The sequence below is a fragment of the Osmia lignaria genome, chromosome 15 (genome assembly GCF_051020975.1).
Source record: "Osmia lignaria lignaria isolate PbOS001 chromosome 15, iyOsmLign1, whole genome shotgun sequence".
Lineage (NCBI taxonomy): Eukaryota > Metazoa > Arthropoda > Insecta > Hymenoptera > Megachilidae > Osmia > Osmia lignaria.
Genome location: NC_135046.1, coordinates 5,115,174 through 5,133,074, shown reverse-complemented (window position 1 = coordinate 5,133,074; position 17,901 = coordinate 5,115,174). Strand labels below are relative to the sequence as shown.

At 42.3% G+C, this 17,901-nt stretch overlaps 2 protein-coding genes across 2 annotated transcripts in view; one reads left to right on the top strand and one right to left on the bottom strand.

Annotated features, from left to right (window-relative positions):
- The window catches only part of LOC117600066 (cell adhesion molecule Dscam1), a 150,657-nt gene that overhangs the window by 11,841 nt on the left and 120,915 nt on the right, over positions 1-17,901 (top strand). The gene's annotated exons all lie outside the window — the stretch shown is intronic.
- Positions 96-16,927, bottom strand: LOC117600067 (uncharacterized). The gene is made up of 2 exons (XM_034315035.2): positions 16,737-16,927; positions 96-12,930 (listed from the first exon to the last, which is right to left on the bottom strand). The coding sequence occupies exon 2, from the start codon at positions 12,858-12,860 to the stop codon at positions 9,462-9,464; it is 3,399 nt and encodes a 1,132-aa protein (XP_034170926.1). The 5' UTR covers positions 12,861-12,930; positions 16,737-16,927; the 3' UTR covers positions 96-9,461.

The window sequence follows — 17,901 nt, the reverse complement described above, 5'->3', positions numbered from 1 at the left end:
AATTGAAGGAAGAGGAATGAGAGGGATAAATGAAAGGACAAATCGTTAATGGTTATTAGACTATATTATTGGACGTATCCAACTCTATTCTCGACTAACAAATAATATTTATCGACGAACAACGAACTTCTATGAACTTACATTGTAATTTTGATTCTCGAATATTTTGATTCTCGCTCCTTCGATTTTTGTACCCTCGTTCGTGTTAGAACATCATCGCCAACAGACATGCCAAAAAATGGGATGTCGAACATAGTTACAATGAAACATTAATACATGAGATTGTGTCTACAAGACGCGTTTTTTTGATTTTCCGAACGTTTCAAAAGATATTCCTCCTGGTGCGATGAAAAAACATCACCAAATTATAATAGACATTGTACGTGTAGCTTGTATGAAAGAATTTCTTCCATCGTGGAAATTCTATATGTTAATTATGTTTGATTTAAAAAAATGTCTCTTAAGTTTAGAATTCTTTCGTACAAGCCAGATACATTGTAAATTGTGTTCTCGATCATTCGAATAAAATGCAGCAGCATTCAATTCGATTCGATCTCTCGCATATACGTATCATTCGCAATCATTAAATACCTCATAACGTTTAATCTCGATTAAAATGTTTTGAATTTCTTACGCGATACACAGCGTTTTCTCTGTCGTTTTCACGAAATGAAAAATCGAAATGAAAACGTTACACAAGGTTTTGATACATTATTAATTGAAGTGTTATATTTCTTCGATTGGTAATATATAAAAAGAGTGTTCAACACTTTTTTAGTTTCTTTTGATCATTAATCAAATAAAATTCATATCATGGAGAAAATATTTTGGATATTCGTTAGATATTGCATTCATTTTTAGAATAGAACATCCCAAATATTTCCCATGCGACGTCTATTTTGTTTAATTAATTATCGGAAAAAATGAAGAAAATACTAAACACTCTTGTTACACAGCAAGGTATAAATATTAGAATTTTTATCGCGTAAATACTTATGAGTATACATATATATGTATGTATTTTAGATGAAAGCATTACATTAGGAACATTCGGTTTTCTGTATACTAAACGTTAATTTACAGCTATGCTTAAAATTATGGATCTTTCTTCGTTTCGGTAATAAACGATCGATGCCACGTTGATCGACAAAACGATTCTATTGCATAGAAAAGCTACTGTTCTATCGTTTGAAAAAGTCTTTCAAAGATCCCGTCGTGTCGGTTCGACGAACTGTCGATCATTTGTACAAAATAATAAATCTTGTATTTCCAGCTTTCGCGAAAAATATGTATTTTGGTGCATTGTGTGCCATTTGTTCTTTGGTTGATACTAGCTCTTACGATTCGCGATCATATCGGACTACGGTAATTTTAGTCCATATTTAATGTTGTTCAAATGATTAGATAAAATCATCGACGATTATCCTGCGATGATCGCTCGTTATGTACACACACATATGTATAAACTTGCACACCTCTTGTAAATATAAGCATATACTTAATAATTCGTCATTGAAATAGTGTTTACTTGTACTTCCGGTTCACCATATGAATAGATACATTCATTTTAATTACACTATCTTCGTCATACGCTAAGAGAGAAGTAACTAGAGGACCCTGAATCGTGGTACTTAACCATCATACTCTTTCTTTCTTTTATCTTCTTTTTTTCTTTTAAATATCGCGGTTGGTTATAGCTTCTCGAATCGTAGTAAGTACATTATTGTAACAACTAATTTTGATTTTCTTTTTCACTTAAAGATCTTAACTTTCTACGCACGTTACGTATTACGATATCCTTACGGTTTAATCTCGCCGCTTAATAATATTGCTTAACATTCTATAGTGTACACATTTCGCACAATTCACACACGTACAATTATACATACTTGGTTAGAGACGTACAAACGGAGTTTCTAAGTGTTGTGTACATGTTAATCGAATGGGATATCGTTGGTCGAGTCCTGTTAACAGGGTCGTACCTCGACGGCGTGTATAACGTTCACGCGACTCGCGTATTCTCGATTACGGTAAAGCTTAAACTTAGAAACGTACGTTTATATTATACAATAAGTTTAATAGGAACTTAAGAAGTTTCTCGGTCTATCACGTTACCGTTATTATCATTTCCCGCGCGAATCGCTCATCAATGGTATTTACAAATTGCCTGCGAGAATTTTCCTTCGTTTTTCTGCGCAGGACTTCAGCTGGCGCTCCTTTCGATCGAAGTTTAGAAAAATACGAATAATTAGTCGTTACGTCGGTTAACTGGTCACATAATATCATGTGTTGTGCATAAATCTCTGTGCGTTTAGGATTTCTTTATCTTTCATGACGCTTGCGTAACGTTTTTCAACCAGAGGTATTATTGTCAGGCGGTTTACGTAAGAGAAAATAAAATTCACAAAATTCTCATATATGTATACATATATGTATGAAAAGTTATGAAACGTATAATTACTTCGAGGTCGTGTCTGGTTTGGAACGTAGCTGAGGTAGGAAGAAATTAAGAGGAACAAAACGCGTGTCGGTTTTAATTAGGTGTCACTCCATAGAGGGTCAAACATTCCGCTTAGTCCATATTATATAGAAACACGTGTTTTATAAACGGAACTTTTGGTGCGTTTCAATGTTTCCCGGACCAATGTTCGATTTAGACAGCTTTGAATCGAAACCGTATCGCTGTTTCCCGTTTATTAAAGAAAGGAGATAAAAAAGAAAGGCACGTGTCGCGCAAAAGGGGTGGAGGATAGATCCGTTCACCCTTCCGCTCGGTGGAGCCCATTCACAATGGCCATGTTAATTCTTGGCGTATTTTTTTGCCCGGATCGACCCTAATTTCCCGTTTTCGACGCGTTTTACAAACTTTTTTTTTTCTCTCCTTCGTACTTGTCCCTTTGGTCCCTCAGCGACACGGTGTTTCTCGACACACAGCGGCACGTTCCCATCTGTCGTCGTGGTCGTTCGTCGACAGGTCGTAGAAACGGAAGCAGGGGTGAGAGGTGGGTCGATTACAATAGAGAGTCTAGAAGCGCGTTCGTGCTAAGCCAAGGGAGGGGCGAAGGGAGGAAATCTTATAAAAGATTTCCAAAATATTGTGTAAATCTGGTGGGGTGCGCGCCAGCTGAAAATTTAGGGTGAAATTCGTCGAAACGGTAAGCGTGTGCCGTGGCTCGCGCACCCGGCGTGGCGTACGCTTCACGCGCCGACCGTGGCGTTAAACAAATAAAGGGTTGCGCCGATCCCTTTTTCGAAAATGCGGAAACCGAACGTCGAACAATGCCGATATTTTCACCCCGTTCGGTCAAAGTATTTCCCGAATCGCGGATTTCTCTATGTTCCCCTCTGGAAATCGTTGGACCAGAAATGAAAAAAGAACAAGAATATACGCGAACAGTGAAAGCAGCGTGTGTTTGTCGCGAGATGAAAAACGAGGGTGAATTCGATGAAAGGATTCCACGATTTCGAGCCTTTTTATTTCGCGCCCGTCGAATCCGAAAGTTTTATTCAATGTTGCGCGATTCTGCTAACGGAATTGTAAACCGCTCGCCACCAATATTTCACTACCTCCTGACACGTTTTTGAATGAGTTATAACCCTCTCAAAAAGTGGCTTTTAAAAGAAATTCTATTGTCGTACAAAATAAACATACAAGGACAATTCAAGAAGTTTGCGAAATATTTTTCTTTTAAAGAAACCTCGCGTGATATAATCGTATGAATTTTTCATGCCGAAACTTTATATTATATTCTATTATTGATAGCAAGTACAATGGTACCGCTTTCACGCGAATATATATTTTAGAATAGAATAAAACTTGTATTAATTTTATATATTCTTCGCGAAAGAAAAAATGGGAGAAGAAAGGATCGTAAGAATAGCAAGTCACCCCTGGCTCTCGTCGAAATTTGTATCTACTCGTCATCATTATGTTTGGTAGTGACGCGCTCATTTATTATAAGATCGAACAATAGCGCTTGACGAAATTCGCTACGTAGCAAAATATTTCGTCGACCCTCATCTCGCCACGTGGATTCTTTTGATCGTCGAAGACGTCGGTGGTCGGTTGTGGTGGCGAAATTATTACGGGGGGATGAAATTTCCAAGTTGCCGAACGATAGGGGGAAAGAAAGTGAACGCGAAGGCAAGGAAGAGGCGAAAGGGGCGAAAGTATCGTGAAGAGAAAGAGATGGGTTCAGGGTTGAAGAGGGGAGAGGCTTTGATAATTGCAATTCACTTCCTTGTCAGGATATAAGCAGCGCTGTGCTTGTGGTGGTTGATGAGTAGGAGAAAACAGGGTGGACCGGGAAAAAGAGAGAGGGGTGCGTGTGGTTCGATACCTTTCTTAAATTTACCACGAACTTCGAGACGCCGCCACCACCTTTGTAAATAAATGACGAACGGACAAACGCAACCTCTCGATTATTATTTTATCCTCTACAGAATGAAAGGAAATAAATTGACGAACGAGTTCTGTCGTTAACACTCGCCCCAACCTACCAGGGATCTTTTTAGATTCATCGTCAGAAATCAGTTTCTTTTGGTCATTCGTTTGATTATTTCAGTAACGAGAGTGTAAGCGGGATATGATAAAAAATACTTAGGTATTTCTTAATTACAAAATTTTTGTCGATTTCATTGGATCCCATTTTTCATGGAACTTTTCTTCGGTCAAGGCACGGGTCGAGGTAAAGCTTGATCGTCGAGAATTAATATCCGATGGCGAACGATAATGAAAAATTGGCGTTTCTTTTGTCTAGAGGAGAGAATTACGTTCCCCTCTCGTTCTATATAGTGTATATGTATATATATATATATATATATATTCCCTCGTTTTCGGAGCTCTTGGAAACCGCAAGATGTTATTGATTTTTATACATATCCCTGGTGGGTGTAGGTGGGTGGACGTCCAATTTTCGGTGTGTACGTGCGTGTGTATGTTTGCGTACGAGAGTAGGGGCTAGCTGTGTCATTTACTCATTGGTCGTTGATTCAAGAAAGACAGGGATAGTTGCCTTCCGCCTTCCCTTTTCAAACCGTCCACTCCGGCTATCAACCGAAAGGAAAACTCCGATATAGCGCAAGCGTTTCACGTCTTCGGATCGCGTTCTCCCTCTCGCTGAAAATTGACCAACCCGCTTTTCCTTTCGTTTGCCCATAAAATATTATCCCTGGCTACACACTCACGAAGATCGTTGAGAAAAAGAAACTCTCTCTCTCCTCTCTAGTCTCCCTTCGATCCCCACTCGTTCGCCCATCCCGGCCTCTATTCTCGCCCGATGAAAAAAGAAGAGAGAAGAAAAGAAGGAAATTCGTATTGGAAAGGAAACCGGATACGATTATGTTTGACTTATGCTTTTTTTCTTTCCTTTCGTTCGACAAAACGAGAAAAGTGTGAGACACGCGACCAATTTGTCACGTTTAATTCATTGAGCCACCCCTTTTCGTCGAGTTTTGAAAATGCCTACGAGTGACACCCTTTAAAACACGAAACAGCGAAACCGATCGATCTGACGGACAGACGTCGAGTAAATTGAATTATACAAGTTGATATCGTGCAACGTCGAACGATAAAAGTTTAATGGGAACGTAAAACCTGGCTGGCAGCGTAAAAGCATACGAAACGGAAGGAACTAAAATCACGTGAAATAAAAATCAAAAAGAATCAAAAAAGAAATTTTATTCGCAACACATTCTTTCAATTATACCTGTATATAAAATCGTTATAAATTAATGACAGATAAAAATAAAAAAATAAAAAAAATATACAAAATAATACAAAATAAGTAATAACAGAGAAAAATATTTCCTTTACTTCGCAGTTCTTATATAAAAATATACGATCGATCTTGTATCAATAAACCATTAAAGGTTACTTGTATTACAATTGTGTGTACATATGTATACACACATAATATATATATATATATGAATTTATTACTTCTCGACTATGTCATGTGACTAGATCAGCATTTGGAATTGTAAATCGTGTCGAAAATGACTAGATGAGCTAAAAATAATTTGTTCTCCCTAAACGCGCGGAACACTTTACAAGAAAACGGTACGTTTGTCAAACACGTACGCTCATATAATTTTTTCTTCATTTATGTATATACCAAACGCGCTTAATCTATATATATATACTTATATTATCAATAATAATAATATATATAATATATATATATATCAATGTTCAATATACTTTGTCTTTCTATGTTCTCTTGATTTAAAGGGGTAAAATTTGATTTTGCGCTCAATTACGTTAGTCAAGGCAATAACTAGTTTTGGGACGCACCAAACACTTCGTACATGATCCCCGAATAGTCAGGACCGTCATGATTTTCTTTTCTGCGTCAGCTGTAGAAATATCATTGAAAACGAGACGAAAGAAGGAAAGTGACACATGGATCGCGATTCGTAGAGAATCATTGGTACGTGGCAAAATAAATTGCAGGCAGCACGCGAAAAACCATGACGACCCCATAGCGTTGCCCGATTTATTATCGACCGCGAGAGTCGTTGCAATAATTAAAATCTACCCTCGTTGCCGCGCACGGTCCATTAAGTGCACAATACGCATAAGTTGCATGGGATGCAATTAAGAGGGTGCCGATTTACATGGACGCACGCGTTTTGCATGTCACCGCTCGCTCGTTCGTGGGGTGAGCAAAATGGGCAGAAGGGGAGAGGAAGGCCAGGATAGGTGGTCTCTACTCCCTGTCCACCCTCCCCTCTTCGTTCAGGTCGTTTCTCTTGGACTTTTTCCCGAAAAATCCCGGCCAAGGTCGCGACCTTTTCCTCTCTGACCTTCCCGCAAGGGGACCAGATGTGGGACCGTTTGTCTAGGCCCGGCCAGTTCGACAATGCCGCTAAAAATTCCATTTTCCCCAACCAAATTTCTCTTTCTCTTTTACTCTGACCGGCTCTTCTTCCTCATTTTTCGTAAACCTTCCTCCGCCACCGTCCCCCACCCCATATTTCTCTCTCTCTCTCTCTCTCTCTCTCTCTCTTTCTCTCTCTCAATGGATTCGTAATGGCCGATTCCTCTCGTCCCCTAAAAATATGTTAATGCACGCGTGCGCGCATACTAATTCAGACGAATTTTCGTCGGAAAAACCCGGACGTGCCCTGTTAAATGACGCGGTTCCCGAATTTCAGCTGTCCCGGGGAAATTTTTATGGCCGCTGAGACAAAGCTCGTCCCCCCACCGATTTTGCTTCCGATATATAAATGCGCATCATAAATCGTGATCGCGTCTCTGTTCGACGAACAATCGCGTTTATCGAAATTGCATCTAAGACCGATTTTTCGAAAATTTTGCAAAATTATGGAAACGTAACGTACGTACACGAGTATTATCCTTGATTGAACAAATAAGACGACGTTGCTGAAACGAGCCGTATTATTATTTCATAATCCAAGGTCAACATTGCGTGGGCGTGCGGAATCGAGGGCGGAAATGTAACGCGCATGTTTGTTCATCGAAGGGACGAAGACCCCACCAGTGCAAGGAACGCATTTTAGGAAGCGAGTTAAGTTTCGGACGGCTGCATGGCTATCGTCTGGTCGCACTGCCAAAACAGCTGCTTTTAGAATATTTCCATAGGCCGACCGTTAATCGAAAAGAAAAAAGAATTAGGAATTCGATTAAAATTGAAAAAGTTGTACGTCTTTGATCATTTTTTACATTTTTCTCTGTTTTTCTATTTGTTGTTTTAATTTAAAAGTTAAATTAATTGGTGGTTATGCTAGGTGCATGCAAAAATAATTGTGGCTTTGTTATTTTAAACTTTCTAACTCGTATAGGGATGAACTTTTGTTCAACTATGTTCATGTTTAAAAGCTCCGAACTTGTTCTATTAATTCATCGCGGTGGTACTGTTTTTCCTACTTATTCTTGTTTGTTTCACCCCGTAAAATTGGAAATGGAAAAAACAAATTCGAACGATTTTCAACTAGAAAAAACAATCATCACGGATAAGCGAGACACAATTCCTCGTACGTAAGGAAAGAGGAAACTGCCATTACGAAGTTGAGAGAGGATTATCGTCGTACGGACAACAGAAATCTATTCATTCCGTTAATGGCGATAAAGAAATTTTTGATTCTCGGTTTCTTCAGTTTCAAGGCACGAGGTTGAAACAGCATTCAGACAAAAAAAAAGAAAAAAAAAACAAAGAGGAATTCACCTTCCGCTATTTCATATAAACGACTAGACGATGTAAATCTTACTGTTAGATAGATGATCAGAGAGGCATTAGTTTAAATCGTAGATTAGAAGTCGGGCATCGTACAGTCGATTAATCGTATGGTCGTTCGATATCCTCCAAAAGCGGAAGAAATCGATGGCGTATCATTGATATCCGCGAAATACTATATCGATATATTTATTTTAAATTCTATGCGATGCGTTGGCTGTGTATACGATTGTACTTTTTGTTGCGGGTTATACTGTTTTTTTTTTTTTTTTTTTCACCCTGAGTTGATTGGCTTTTTCTGCTCGTTGATATCTAATGTAACCGTAGAATGAATCATGCTCGTCTATACGTGGCGACGATAATAATTTACACCTTTTTCTTGTTCATCATATAATTACATTTCTCGTTTCGCACTTTCCTTTTCCTTTCTTTTAAATCGTATCTTACGCGAATACTATAAATAGCTCTCTAAATCTTCTTTCCCATCTTTCAACTTTGCTTATACACACGTATAGGCATATATGTATTTATATATTTATATGTATATATAAAATATTGACTAGCACGATCGCGATAAATGAAAGTCTATCGTTACGGTTAGGTATCGACCACGTTTAAACATCGAGGCGGTGTCAAAATTATCTATCGTTTTTCTTCTTACGCTCGTAATTACTGGACTTGAGCAAAAAGCAAGAAACGGTATTACGAGAATGATGAAACAAAGAAAGTCGTGTGTCGTACGGAGGTCGGTCGCATTTAAAATAGGAACTTTTTTTTTGATCACCCGTTCGTGGTAGTTATACGATTAAACTATTTACAATAAAACGTTCACGAATCGGAACGTTATAACAACGTAATAGCTTGGAAACACGGGATCCTTTTTCTCTACGATCCTCTGCCACGTACGAGAGAGGAACATTTTTAACTCGGATCCACGGTACTCTATTGGCCTTCAATAAATACTATTCCTGGAATATGTATCGTCGTAAGAAAAATCACGAAACAATCAAGAGAGACGATGACACGAAAAACATGAAGTCTTTTCAAGAACTTACTTCTTGGTTCCTCGTTGATTACGTTTTACCGAAGAAGTACGTTAAATAATGAATGAATTAGTGGGGCTATCGACGAACCGCGTATATGAAAAATATAAACTTTCGCTAACTATTTTCTTACACATTACATAGGAACCAATAACACGTGCTCAAATCGCAGATGCAGAAACGAGTTGTAAGGGAGTATGTATGATGAAGGAAAAGGGATTCAAGCAGGACTGAGGGTGAACGATGCGGTAAGGGAGTTATTGATTCGCGATTTAACCGGCAAATAAACCAAAGCCGGTGCGAATCGTTTATCCGAGCCGGATTCCTCGCCGACTTGCATCGCGTCTTGTTCTTCGATCAGAAAAGGTTGCATGATCGTCTTGTCAGGATTCGAATTCATGTCCTGGGGCATCGCGTAGCAGGCCGGCACTTTGTGTTTGTTGGCAACGTCTTTCAAAGTTCTACCAAGCTCGGCGATCACGCTGTCGGTAGGATCTCCGATCGTCCTGTGATCCTTTCTAACGTGTTTCTTGATTCTGTTCAAATTGGTAGTGGCGTAACAACACTGCGCGCACTTGTACACACCCTGAGGAGTGACCTGAACCGTCGTGTCGTCCTGTCGTTGATTTCTCATCGGTTCAGGGACGTTTTTGTTGGCAGTAACTTGCGGACAATTCACGATAGGATCCTCCTTCGGTTCCAGTTCGATCCTCTCCTTAACCTCGTTCAACTTCTCCGCGTCTGGTGTTAAGTTGTTGATAATCGGTGGTTGAAAATGAGACAGTAACGTTGGGAACTGGTGCACCGCGAGTAGATGTTGATGTAACTGCTCCGGCTGATGAAAGGCTTGCGAGCAGATCGGACATTGAAGAGATTTCTCTCCCTCCACGTTCTCCCGGGAGTGTACGTGAGATCTCTCGTGAAGAAAGAGAAACGGTAACACGGTGGTCGTGAAGGAACAATAAGAGCAACGATAATTCTTCAACTGTTGATCCTCCGAAGAAGATCCTAGCAAATTGGACAATACTTGATTTCCCAGGCCAGAGTAATCGGTCGGTTTGAGTTGTTGCGAAATTTCGAATCCGTTCGGTATCTTCAAATTCGAGCTCTGCTGGGTGTTCTTCGGTGTGTTGGTTGTTCTACTCCCCGATCTGGAGGTGGTTTGATAATGTTGCTCCATGTCGCGCCATTTATCGATGCCTGCTTTCCCGTGATCGCCCATCAGGTGAGCCTTCAGCCACTTTATACTGCGGAACCTTCTGCTACAGATAGGACAAACCTCCGTGAAGTGGGTAAAGTACCTGTGACTCAGGTCGCCGAGTTGTTCCGGCTTCAAGGCGGTATCGTCAACGTTCGTCGCCTCGTGCGTTTCCTGTTTCACCGAGCTAGGCGCGTTCTCGTCGACGATTCCGTGGGTGTTGTGCTTGTGCACGCGCAGGAAGTACTTGCTGCACAATTCCTTGTTGCAGATGTTGCATATCACCCCACCGATCTGAGCTCCGTTCTCGATCTCGATACCGTGCATCCTCTGCATGTGCGTTTTCATGAAATACTTGTTGCACAGCTCCTTGTTGCATATTTCACAGTAGCTCGAGGTGGGCGTCATCGACGTCACTTTTCTCTCGGACGTGCTTTGATTCGTTGCGTTCGAATTGGTCGTTGTAGCGGCGGTGGTGGGTGTTTGAGGAAGGGTACTCGGGATCGGTGGTTGATGTTCCTCGGCGATGTGTCTTCTCAGAGCATCCTGACTCGCGTAATCTTTGCCGCACAGGGTGCAGAACATCGAGGTGACGGTTAAGGGTGATTTCTCTTGCGGCGAGGATGTCGAATCTTCGTGGATGGGGGCGTGTTCTGTTGTTATGTGAACATGTAAAGCCGCTCTGTTCTCGCATTCTTTTCCGCACACGTTGCACGATAAGCCTTGCTTGCTGGACTTCAATCCGTTCAACTGCAACAGCATGGTCTGTAATTTTTGAAGGTCCTCCGAGATCGAATCGTTTCGTTGATCGGTCGGCGTCTCCAGTTCGGCGCACTCTTGTTTAGGCGGCTGTTGTTCTTCGCTCTCGTGCATCTTCCGACAATGCGTCTGATAAATATCGATCGTCTGAAATCGTATCCCGCAGGGCTTGCATTCGTAATCGTCACCGGGTCGTTCGTTCGACTCTGTGCTGCTGGTGCTCTCGGTCACGATCAAATTTAACGGGCTGGTCTGCACTTGGTGCCAAGTGGGCGCTGATCCTGGATTACTCGGCGACCTCTCGTTATCTTGAACGATGATACCGTGCCTCTTCATTTTATGCGTTCGCAGGAAGTACTTGTTACAGTATTCTTTACAGCATATCTCGCAGAACGCGTCCGGATTTATAACCCCTAAACGACGAAGACGATCAGCGTTAAAACCGGAGTCTCGTGCCTGTTGAATCGATTGAGGAGATAGGTGTCTAGGTGCCGGCATAAACGATGTATCCTCTTGTTCCACCCCGTATTCTTGCCTAAAAAACGTCTCGATATTCGGAAAATTACTTCTCGACGCGTCCGTGTCCTCTTCGTTCTGCGACAGATTGATCTGCGGTTCCTGCGATTGGTCCAGCAACTCGGTGTGCATTTTTTGTTTGTGCTTGCGCATCGAATCCTCGTTTTTGAAGCGTTTCTGGCAAAGATCACAGGCGACGCTAGGCGTCGGCGGTGTCGCGGCTGGTTCTAGTTTAACTACGTTGCTAGAAAAATTGGCGGGATAAATCGGAGCCGGGACGTTATTGTCTACCGTGCTAGGTCCCGGCGAATCCACGTAGATCCCGTGCTTGTTCGCCTTGTGCGTCTTCAGGAAATACTTATTGCAGAACTCTTTGTTGCACAGATCGCAGTACGCATCCGGATTAAAGATTCTCATCGGCGTCGGTCCAATGGAGGATCTCGCGATCGGACTGGCGTCCGTTAAAGGGAACGCGGGCAAAGGTAGATACTGCGACAAGGAGCCAGGAAAACCGGAAGAAAGTACTTGCAGGTGATTAGGTAAGGAGGCGATTTGACTCGGGGTTGTGGGAGGCCAGGAATCCTCGGTCTGCGGCTGCATCTGCACGTGCGATTGCACGTGTGGTCCAGTAGCCAGCCAGTTTATCGCGAAGTTCTTCACGCTAAGCAGATTAACGGGGTTCTCGGATTGGTCCAGTTGCTGAGACGGTTCCTGTTTAATCGCGCTATTCAAATATCCACTTTGAGCCTGATGAGACGGCTGATTCGCGGAACCGTGCTCGTTATCGAGGTGAACGTTCAACGTTTCCTTGCTATCAAAAAACTGACCGCAGTACTGGCAACGGAATTCGTTATTCAGGTTCTCGTCCCTGATCGACGATTGACTCGGTATTGGTGACTGTGACGACAGCTTACCTTCGCTGTTCTCGTCCTCCTCCTCGTCCTCGTCCTCGTTCGATTCCTCGTGCACACCGCTCATCATCAGGGCGGACGAGAATCTAACAGGGGTCGTTTGTTTTCGTCTCTTCTTCGGTCCTGTCGAATCCACGTCAACGCGAACACGTTTCCGGGCATCGCGTTCCCCGCAACTCGATCCGTCGCTGTCCAATTCCGTCAGTTCCGATACGGTCGTCGTCTCGTGCGCCATTCTCCTCGTCGAAAACACGGTGGTTCGTGGGTGGCAGACCCGATCCCGTACCGTCTCACTTCGCCTCTCCCTGTGAAACAAAACATCATCCCCCGTTTTCTTATTGTTATCGTTATTTGCATTTGTATTGTTGCCCACGTTTTAGCCGAACGACGAGACAGGATATTTTTCTCTCTGCCATGTTGTAATACGAGTAATAGAACCGGGAGGCCAGGCGGCATTGTGCGTTTACTAATGAGAGGTTCGATCAATAGGTATTGAAATTTCATCCGTATTTCTAACTGTTTCTTACGGATTAATACACTCATTGTTTTTGTATAATATTATCGTGAGCAAAGCCGACGCGAGTAGAAATAGAATTGATCAAGTAGCTTCGAAGAAAGAATATACATATACGTACAGGTCTACGACAGTGGCTGGACGAGACCACCCTATACGCGAATGGACACTGATAGAAAAGGGAGACGTTTAGGGAACCAACTACACATATGACTCATGTGTACGCCCATACTTTAGGGCTGAATTTCGAGGATACTAGGAATATGCATTTCAGAAGCTCGGTAATTACTAATTGAAGTTGACGGACCCGTGCACCCTGTCACGAAATAAAAGCCGGGTCATTGAACTGTACCACTTTTCGTCGGTGGTAATACGCATCATCGCGGGAAACACCGGGACGAGAACGAACACGCTAGAATATCATGCAATGAAATATAGTTCGATAAAAAAAAATAGAATTTTTCAAAGTGTCATTCAACTTTTCTCACCAGCAATCAATTCGATCCCACCAGTCGAGTGTTGTTTTCGTTTAACAATCATCCATCCAGCATCTTTGTTTTAACACCGTCCAATAAACATCCGACAAAGTGTAAATAACGTGTCACCAAACGACGCAATTCCATCGAGCATCACGTGCAGTTTTATCGCGTATGTTTTTTATTTTATCCAAGAGATTGCAGGTAAACACCACTTTCTATTTTGAAACCACATTTACACGAGAACGAAAAGCTTTTTTTTTTCTTTCAAGACGTTAGCAACGCCGGTGAGGCGTCATTGGCACGTGGCGTTAAGAAGGGTAGGTGAACCGAGGGGTTACCTTCGAGATAGCGTTGGTCAAACGCACCCTCGAAAGAACCAGACGCTAGGTAGAAATTTTACGATTTCCATGGAACGTTTCGAAGGTCCAAAAGGACGGGAGGAGAGCATTTTTGCGAGTGGATATCGCGATCGATCTTGGAAAAGCTTGGAAAAGGGTGAAATCGAAGTAAGGTTGCAAGATGACAATGCAAAGGAAGAGGGGTTAGTTCTTGAAACGCAAAGGGACGAAAGGAACAGCTGTCTTCCTCTACGAGAAATTTAAGGATCTTGACAAGGTGTTAATCTATGATCCTGGCACGCTTACGCCTCTCTGGATTCTCCCAGGTTACTGTTAGGTGCAGGCACGGTGCCCTATGAAGGGCCTGTCACATCGTTTTCGTCCCTTCCACCTTCGAAGAGCCGCCACACAAATATCCCCTCCACGCAAACGAAACAACGTTCGCTACATTCCCCAAACAGATGATTTCTGAAATGATCCCCGATCGATTTTACCGCGACTCGTGGACCAGAAACGACTCGACTCTCTTTCAATCGCCACACTCCTAATTAATATAGCTAATGGCAATACGTATGGAAAGTCAATGTATTCTATACATTTTTTAAACTCTTTCGTTTTATTGACCAATTCAATCTAATATCAATCACTTTGTATATACCAAAGTTTAGGGGAAAATTTCAATGTAATCCTATGCTAATGATGCATTATTTAGATGTTTCCTGTACATCGAAGTTTTCAATGGAAAAGCAAGCAGGGTCATTACTCGAAATTGTGGACGGCTGACTGTCAGTCGAGGGAAATTGGATTACGCGAGGGTTGAAAAAGAGGAGGGGGTGCAAAACCCGCAGCATTTCTGCGCAACGTTTGACGGATTTTCCAAAAATACGCGTAAATACGCCCGTATGGTACCCTCCGTTGCCGATATGTGTATTGTGGAAAAGCCTATGCACCGTTTCTAGTTGAAATTGGATGAATGACGGTGAACGAACGGGAAGAGGGGGCATTTCGAGGGGAATTTCGTCGTTCTCGAAAGGGTGTCGAGAAAAACATGTTGTTAGAGGGTAGAAAGAGGGTAACCATCGAGTCTTGGTCGCAAAGGGATAGCCATAGAAAGAGGTATTATCGTGGATGCACGTATATTGCATATGCCTTTTCTCTCTTCCCTCGAATCGTTTCGCGGCAATCGTCCGCGTGGGCGTACACCGGTAAACAACGTTAACTTGAGAAAATAACGATGCTGCAACGGCATATGTTGCGTACGGGTCGCAGCTGGCCGTTTGTCCGGTCGTGAAACGATGTCTCGATAAATTATGCGTTTTCGGCGGGAATAGTATAGTAATTAATATTGAATGCATTCGATCGATACGATTCGTCGAAACGACCTTTAACGTTACGACATTCTCAGACAATGTCTGTTTCTCGGAAACGTGTAGTAATCGTGTAAAAAATAAAATGAGAGAACAATGACTGGGAAACGAGAAAGAGATAAGGTATATTAATTGTGTTTATTGAACTTAAGAACTAGCGGGAAAGCGGATAGAACCCGGAATTTCTGGAATCGATAAGAGAATGAGGGGGTAAATTATGGAAGTTGAGCGCGAGGTTCGTTCGATCATCTTGCTTTTCCAAGTCGAAAGGAAAGCTGGCAAACTTTTTTTGCGTTGGTTGCCACTCGCGTGCGTGTGTGAGGGCCGAGTGCGTTTATATGTGATTTCAGTAGAGGCCTATTGATCGAGCAGCGAACTTCACTGGTCCGCACACGCGCATAAGTCTGCCCGTAAACAAGACAAATATCATCGTGCTAGTACTGAAAATCTATCCACCCAACCACCCACTCCCTTATTCTCTTTAAACGTCTAACGCGATTTCTCTCGCGTCTTCGATCTTCTTCCTCCCGATGCAACTCGCCCAACCGACATCATTTTCTCCTATCCGTATTTTTCAATTCTTCAGAAAAACAAAAAAAGATGTATACTGTTATGAGTCGCGAATGAAAGCTGGTGAAATTCGTGATTTATTTCGTGGAAGGTTTAACAAATTGGGCTTACTTTTTTTTTTCGTTTTATTCGCGGCCTTTTCATTGAAAAGAATACGCGAATGAACTATGTTTTACGCGGAGAGTTTTGGTAATGTTTCGAAACATGTGTTGTACAATTAGAAGAAAGTTTCTTAGAGAACGGTGAAATGTGTTCACGTGGCCGAGGCACATTAACCGAGCTATGTTATATTCGAGTACCTGAAATCACTCTATGGTAAAAGGTGCGATTCACATAAAGGTGGGGATCGCGGAAAGTTGGATCTGCGCAATGCGTGTCGTCGGATGAACCACGTGGAGTATTCGCATGCAAAAGACGTCGGCGGATATCGGACGGCCTCTTAGTCTACCACGAATGGGCAACGGTGTAGCTTCGTTTTAGAAATTCCACGTTCGAACCGATTGTGTTTATTTTATTCTCGATTCAGTAATCGAACGCGTTATTGGAATTTGTAATTTCTTCAAGGAAATGTCGATAAAATAGTGAAGGTCGAGCAAGAGGACGTGCACGCGTAATCGCGTACACTGTTGCATGCATGCAATTCCACTTCTTTTTTTCCTTTTTCGTTCATTTACGTACACGAACGGAACGACTCCCACGCGTCATCGTTAACGATGTTTTAATAAAAGATAACCGATCGTACCTTCAATAATAATCATCGGGAAAAAATACAGCGAGAGTATGATTTGCATCGTTTAATTGACAAACATTCATGATTTATGATTATCTATTTTTAATACTTACCGTGATCATCAACAGTTTGGCCACTTGAAAAAATCCAAAATGTTCACGATTGGCTGGCTCCTTGTCATTATCCATTTGTTAACTATCGTGATACGATGATGAATCGTTTTTCATTGAATGAGGCACGAGCTCGCGACTGATAACGACGACGATAACGACGATAACATCACTTTATTCACTGCGCACTGAAACACGAGAAAAACAATGGGAAACGTGTAGAGCGTTGCCTTCGTGGTTTCCCATAGAAAAAAAAAAACCGAAACATAGAATTTACAAAAGTGGAGGGGGGTGGGAAAGGAAAATAAAAGTGACGATAGGATAAAATGGCAAGGAGCGAAGACTGCCTACGGGTCTCTCTACTTACTATTGTTTTGGCCATCGTGCCACGATGGCGGCCATACTTGATATGAGAAAGTATCCCCCACATTGTCCACGGCCATCTACTAATTCCCCCATACACCCCCGCGCTGATTCAAGCCCCCGAGCCCCTCTACCGCCATCATACCCTCGCTTCTAGTCCCCCAGCGAACTCACCCCTTACTCCCTGCCACCCTGTTTCAAAGTCAGGGCCGACGTCTTCCGAGGTTCCCTTGGCTCCTTCTGTCTTCCGTAATTTTCCATCTTTTCATTTACGACAAAAAATTACATTTTTTTTTTCAACTACAACAAACGATATTTCCTTTTCTTTTTGAATATTAGAGACAAGGTTCATATCAAATCCTTGATTTATCACTCGCGTTTTTTCACTCGGTGGTTGTAGAAAATAATTAAAGCTATTCGATTGTGCCGTTGAACTGAAAATTGAAAGTTGATCCAAGTGTAACAAGAAAATACAAAGTTATAGTTCTAACGCAAAAAGAAGGGTATCGAGAAGTAGTCAGTCGTCACTGAAAAAGTCTTTCTTCGTTAAGGCACTTCCTCCTCTCTCGTACTTACGCACCTGCACACACGTGCGTTAAAAAAGAAGCCCGCCCACACGCTCGCACACAACCACCCTCGTCTTCCTCGCGACTCAGCACGAGTAGTCTTTTACCCCAGTTCACAGTCCTTCCTATAGCCCTAGGTAGAGTTGGCGATGAAAGAAGGGTGGCGAGGAGGAGGGAAGAAAAGCGAAGCGGAAAGAGAAAGTGAAGGCAAGGGAGGGGGTGGCTGCGTGGGGTGGCAT